General features: G+C 40.7%; 1 protein-coding gene across 1 annotated transcript; it reads right to left on the reverse strand.

The window, feature by feature from the left end:
* Window positions 1-1,260: 1,260 nt before the first annotated feature.
* LOC118494980 (uncharacterized protein C1orf100-like) lies at window positions 1,261-6,183 on the reverse strand. The gene is made up of 4 exons (XM_036000973.1): window positions 5,976-6,183; window positions 4,274-4,452; window positions 2,796-2,879; window positions 1,261-1,490 (listed from the first exon to the last, which is right to left on the reverse strand). The coding sequence occupies exons 2-4, from the start codon at window positions 4,348-4,350 to the stop codon at window positions 1,295-1,297; spliced, it is 357 nt and encodes a 118-aa protein (XP_035856866.1). The 5' UTR covers window positions 4,351-4,452; window positions 5,976-6,183; the 3' UTR covers window positions 1,261-1,294.
* Between the last annotated feature and the right edge of the window lie 907 nt (window positions 6,184-7,090).

The following is a 7,090-nucleotide window of genomic DNA, read 5'->3' on the forward strand; positions in this document are numbered from 1 at the left end:
TTCCAATTTTCTGTTTTTATTCAGAGGATCAGAAAAATTACAAAATTGCATCTGAGCTCCAATTACTCAATACTGCGATGGTATTCTCTCCCTCGTTCCTCCTAGCTATGCCACGCCCCCCCCCCCACTCGAAACCATCAGTTGCACCTCTGACCCCAAAGTCTATCAGTTTTTTGTTTTTTTTGGTCCATATGCAGTTAATGACCTGCATATTCCACAAAGTAGAGGAAGAGAATACCATTGCAGTATTGAGTAATTGGAGCCCAGACGCAATTTTGTAATTTTTCTGAAAAACAGAAAATTGGAAAAACAGGTTAAAGATCCAATTTTTTGTTAAGGTGGAAAAAAAATGAAAAATTGGATTTTTTGTTTTTCCAAATGTCTGTTTGTGCTTAGAAAATTGAACTGATAAGCGTTACACTGACCGAATGGGCTCTTGGCCAGACGGACTTGCAGAGCAAATCTCAAATTTTTTGGGAGTTCGTCAGGGTTTTCCCAGGCTAATTTTTAGCTACACTGTACAGGTTTTATACACCAAATCGTTTTTTATTCGTTTTCTGTAAAACCTGATAATTTTATAACTAAAAGTGCTCCAAATCATACAACAATATAGGTTGTTTATCCCTACCCTCTAGTACAGGGGTCTGTAACGTTTTCTAAGTCTCGCTTTGCCAGACCTTCCTCCACAGCGCTGAGGAGGAGGGTATCCCCCCCCCCACTCCAACCTGGATCCTACTTACTTTCAACTTTTCTCCCGTCATAATTACTACAGCGTCAACACTAGAAATGTAAAAAAAGAGCTGAATTGCTGATTGAACAAATGACTTATGGAAGCATTTTTCGGGGGAGGTCAATCTCATTTATTTTGCTTTTTTGTGAAGCACTTTGTAACGTAGATTTTGAATCGTGCTCCATAAATCAAAGACTGCCTCATATTATTATATTAACGTTACTACTGGACTCAGAACTTCAAATTATAAAGATCATCAATCATCAGACATTTAGAACAAAGTTGTAAACAAGAAAAATGTTCACACTGTACACTTGTTCTTACAAAAGAAAATTTTCTCGTACATTCGGTACATTCTCATATACCGGATTACATGAAACATTAGGTTCTGCAGCTGTTCTGACATGACGGGAAACCTGTGTTATTACTAGTTGTACTTTATGAAAAGTTCTGAATACTTCTTCCACCACTGAACATTACAAACATCAGAGTATGACTTCTGTGTTGTGTGTGTGTGAAGAATATTTCCATCCTCATCTGTCATTGAAAGCACATTGTGCTGAACTACTGCGGAAAGAGAGGAGAATGAAAGTGCTCCTGGTAGGCCGTCTGAGGGGGGCGCTGTTCCGGGACAGGCGGGCACTGACGGAGGACAGACAGCGCTCTCAGGGTGCGGACGTCAAAACTCTGCTGGTAGTTTCCACACGGAGGGTCAGGGGACTCGTGGAGGGACTGAGAGCGTCCACCGGGAACACTGTAGCTGCAGCATGTTGAGAGGCAAAGTGGAGTATTTTATTGTGATTGTTATCAAAATTACATGTAGACATGTTTTTATACTTCTTCTGTCTGTCCAACACAAGATACAGTATTTAAACAACTGCTGACCAGATAACCAAAACATTTATTCTGGCTATTTCAATTAAATATGAACAGGAATGAACAGGTTCGTATGATATCGTTTGAAAACTTATGCACAACAATTCCAACCCATTCTCGCTCTGAACTCGTAAAATACGGACGCTTGGGGCAGTGGCTGTCAGTGTCAGATAGGACCCAAAAAACACACTTAAGCGTGTGTGTAAAACGCACCGGGCAGAGCAGCAGCTACGCGACGCTTGAAGATGATGTAGTATTAAGAGCGACAACGATAGCGAGTAGTATGAAAGACCGAAATTCCGCATAAGGAGGTTGGCTGGGGTGGTGGATGGGTTGTCCCGTTCTTCTTTTGCTAAACCCAACTGTCCCTTTCTTGTCCCGCGTGTCACGGAAACGTACCTTTTATAAGCCCACCCACGATCTTTTCCTTAACCTAACCTGCGTCAAAAGTGACGCCAATAGTCCCGACCCAGCACGCTCAGATAAAGCGATTTAGATATGACACTAAAGGAGACTTATAGCGTCAATAACAACGCCAAAGGCACCTCCAAGCATCCGTATTTTACGAGATGGGAGTGAGAATGTGTTAACGATTCATATCCTACAAAATTACGACGACTGTCAGTCACATGAGAGGTAAATTAAGCAGTCTTTACAGTTAAATTGAGCCAAGAAAAGGTGACTGTGAGCCGGGTACAGGGCACCGGGAGGTGACGGTTGTTTCAGTTAAGTTTAGCCGACAACAGATGACCGTCATGCGGCGACGACAGTTAAGTTTAGACACCAAAATGACTAGTAAAGATTAGATACACCAGCAGTCAATGGGGTGTATACATTGGTAAATATGTTGAATAAATACAAATTACAGTGCATTACTTTTCACAGATATACAGTATGTACGAATGGTTCATGACAAACAGCCTGCATGATGTGTTGCAAGTTTCTCAAACACATTCATCATCCCCAGAGGTTTAACCCTTCAAATTTTGCACAGTTGGCCTTTTCTCTTTAAAGCTATAGTGCGTAGTTTCTGTCGCCCCCATGAGGAATTCTAAGTAATGACAACAAAACATGACACAAGCCTTCCGTGATTCAAAATTTTACTTAAGATTTATACATTTGTAAGTAAGAGTATGAAAGTATAAGATTGTTTTTGGCAGACTGAGCAGAGATTCGCACACAGCCTTACCCACAGTCCTTTGAGTGGACAATATGGACTCTACCCAGCTGTCCTGGATATAATCCACGTACATCTCTCCCCAGACGAGACGATCTGTAACAGAAAGGAATAAAAAAAATGTAAATGTACAAAGTCCCCATCACGCAGAATACACGCATCCACACGCCCCTTTTGTAACAGAAGTCAAAGGACTAAGTTAGTTATTTACTAAATTAATACTCTTAAATGAATCACCAACTATTTTGATAATCAATGAATCGGCTTGAGTCATTTTTTATAAAAAAAAGTGAAAAATTCTTCTTAAATGTAGAATAGAAAAGATCTTAATTGTCATTGTTTTCAACAACGAAACACAGTTTAGCAGCTCTCAATATGACCGTTAAATCACAGACAAACAGAAATATGAAATTGAAATGGTAAAATAGAAGAAAATAACAAAATTTAAAAAGTAAAATATAACAATCAAGATAAATAAAGACGATGAGGTGGCACTATACACATAATGTTATTGCACTTTTTGGTTTATTGCACACAAGTCTTTATAGAGGAAGGAGGTGGAGAGGAAGGTTTGTGCCTCTGACTGCCTGGGGGAACAATATGAATATCTTCTAGTTTCTTCTCTCCTCTGTGACAGTAAACTGAATATCTTTGAGTTGTGGACAAAACAAGACATTTGAGGACGTCATCTTGGGCTTTGGAAAACACTGATCCACATTTTTTTCACCATTTTCTGACGTTTTATAGAACAAACAATTCATCCATTCATCCTGAAAATAATTGTTTATGATTATTCGACAATTAAAATACAGTAATTGTTAGTTTCAGCCCTAGACTCAATATAATTTTTTTTAAGAAAGTTTGGATTGCTGACTTTGGTGTTAATATTATGCTCATTTTCAGGTTCATAATTGTATTTAGAGGTTGTACTAGAATAGGTTTACATGGTTGAATTTTCAAAAAACATCATATTTTTGTTGTACTGCACATTGCTGCAGCTCCTCTTTTCACCCTGTGTGTTGAGCTCTCTGTTTTAGCTACAGAGTGAGACCTCTCACTGCTGTTCCATCTTTGTTGGGAGTCGCACATGCTCAGTACCTAGGTAAGGACTACTAGCCAGTCAGAAGCAGAGTATGAGGGCGTGCCCTGACAGTACCTAGGTAAGGACTACTAGCCAGTCAGAAGCAGAGTATGAGAGCGTGCCCTGACAGTACCTAGGTAAGGACTACTAGCCAGTCAGAAGTAGAGTATGAGGGCGTGCCATGCTAGCAGCTAGGTGAGCATTATAACGTGTGTTCCAAAGTGACCACGTTTGTCTCTGAAGTAAAGGCTGGACTACAATAGAGCTGTTTGGAGCAGTTTGTGAACAGTGTATTCTGTTGGAGATGGTAAGTCCCTTTGGGGTGGACTTTGGGCTTTTTCACTTTGTAAACCTATAACGTGCACAAAACAATATAACACAATAAAGACAAAAAGCATAATATGAGCACTTTAAGTCATCTGGCTGCCTGCAGTCCTCAAGCTCTCTGAATTCATGCAGCCGCAGAGCAACACCAGATCCTGCCATCGCTGACGAGGCACGCCAACACCAAGACCTGGTCCGAAGAGGGTTGGAGGGGGAGTCCAGAGACAGAGACCACACACAGCAGCTCAGGTATAGGAGGATTCCCTGGATGTGATATTGGGATGGGGGGGGAATCAACACAGCATAGTATTCAAATATTTTCTGTGGCAATACTATATCGATATACAGATGCCAAGTATCAGTCTTTTATTAAATACATGTGTTGGTCCGTTGGTCTGCTTGACAATCCCATTTTGCAGCAAAAATGTGAGATGAGCAAACAGAGGAATTTATCTTTTTAGATAAAACAGATTTTTCAGAAAGTTTTCCTTTGGGGACATTATTAGCATTTGGAAAAAGAGGCAATAAATAATATATTGCAATATGTTTAAAATAACAATAATGTCGTATTGTTTGTGACATTAGAGTCATGGGGCCTCTTGTGATTCCCATAGAACATACAGTAGATATAGCTCTGTACTAAACCTTTAATATCTTCCTGATCAATACATACAGGTGCAGGTTTTCACAGGGGAAATTGTTTTAGGGACATTTCTTAACGCCAACTTCTGGACAACCATTGAATATTTAGCCGTACTCTCAGTTTTTTTCTGCTACTCTTTCACATATTGCTGTGTATTTGAGGATGGTGGCCACCAGAGGCTGCTAGTGAGATTTTTAGATGTTTAGTCATGTTGTGTTATGTTCGACATGCAGAAAATGTTGAACGGCAAACAAGAAAAGTCCACAATAAACAGACCTAATACTGAGATGAGTTCCACTGCAGAAAACCAGTTACACAGTCAAGGGTTTTTCTGTTGAATCTTTTAGATTTTGAAAATAATTTCAACTTTGTGTAATTTCCCCTCTCTGACTTAACTGGCAAATCAGTGGAGCAAAAAGTTCCATTGGGGAAATATCGCCATTCATTCTGTTAACTCTATTCCAGCATAGTGTAACAAAAATAGGTTTCAAGATTAGGAATGCACCAAACAACTGCATGACTTATAAATAGTAACATCAAGTTTTTGGTCTCTTTAGGGAGCAGGAGTGAAAAATGAAGTTTGGTTTTTAGAATGATGAAGACAGTTGGAGAACAATTAGATACCAAACAGGATGTAGGCTCTACAGGATGATTTGTTGCAACAGACGTACATATTTTTTACACATTCTATTATCAAATGGCTTGAAAAATAGTAGCTGCTGTAAATGGGGCATGCCCTTGTCTTGGACCTTGCTAGGTTTTGGCTGAGCCCTGAATGTATACGTCTGTCTCCGCCCCTGCTTTGCTGCTACAGAAAATAAAAAATATATAGGTTCACATGCATGAGTCACAGCACAGACAAAGGTATCAGAACCAGACGGATACATATCAAGTCAGAATCAACATGACATGTAATGAGACTTTAAAACCAAGAGACACAACATTCAAGCCTCAGTGTTTTTACTGTTAACTTGATAAAACTACTTTTTCTAGAATCTGGGATAATAACGAGCTAGTTTTGTTGCAAAAAAAAGTATTTTTTGCAAAATCAAGTCATGTAATTTGCTATTTCTGCTCTTAAAAATGTCCCATAAATCCCACCATCCTCTATTAGCTGGAAGGACCTGCAGTACAGCTGTCTCACCTGCAGATGAGCGTGACGTCCCCTCCCGACCGCTGACCTGGAGTCAGTTGGAATCTTTTCTAAAGAATGTAACTGGATCAGTCACCCGCACTTAAATCTACAAAATTGTCCCGTCCTCCCCTTTCTTTATTTTTAAAATAAGTTTGTCTTCTCTTCTCTTCAGATGTTATCGCTGCAGGAGATCCAGGACAGAGAAACCCAACACTGCCGTCTGACAACAGAGCAAACTGACCCTGGTAACCATGATCACACACACACACACACACACACACACACACACACACACACACACACACACACACACACACACACACATACACACACACACACACACACACACACACACACACACACATACACACATACACACACACACACACAGACACACACACACACACACACACACACACACACACACACACACACACACACACACAGACACACACACATACACACACACACACACACACACACACAGACACACAGACATACACACACATACACACACACACACACATATACACACATACACACAGACACACACACACACACACACACACACACAGACACACACACACACACATACACACAGACAGACACACACACACACACACACACTCTCACACACACACACACACACACACACACACATACACACAGACACACACACATACACACACACACACACACACACACACACACACACACACACACACATACACACACACACACACACACACACACACACACACACACACACACATACACACATACACACACACACACACACAGACACACACACACACACACACACACACACACACACACACATACACACACACACACACACACAGACACACACACATACACACACACACACACACACACACACACAGACACACAGACATACACACACATACACACACACACACACATATACACACATACACACAGACACACACACACACACACACACACACACACAGACACACACACACACACACATACACACAGACAGACACACACACACACACACACACTCTCACACACACACACACACACACACACACACACATACACACAGACACACACACATACACACACACACACACACA

This window comes from Sander lucioperca, chromosome 4 (genome assembly GCF_008315115.2).
Source record: "Sander lucioperca isolate FBNREF2018 chromosome 4, SLUC_FBN_1.2, whole genome shotgun sequence".
Classification (NCBI taxonomy): Eukaryota; Metazoa; Chordata; class Actinopteri; order Perciformes; family Percidae; genus Sander; species Sander lucioperca.

Bases quoted from the DNA above. Each gene is read 5' to 3' on its own strand.
- LOC118494980 (XM_036000973.1), bottom strand. From the start codon at position 4,350: ATGGCAGGATCTGGTGTTGCTCTGCGGCTGCATGAATTCAGAGAGCTT. The intron at 2,880-4,273 runs GTGCTCATATTA...TTTCTGTTACAG, and splicing joins AGGCAGCCAGATGACTTAAA to ATCGTCTCGTCTGGGGAGAG. The intron at 1,491-2,795 runs GTAAGGCTGTGT...AACATGCTGCAG, and splicing joins GTCCACTCAAAGGACTGTGG to CTACAGTGTTCCCGGTGGAC.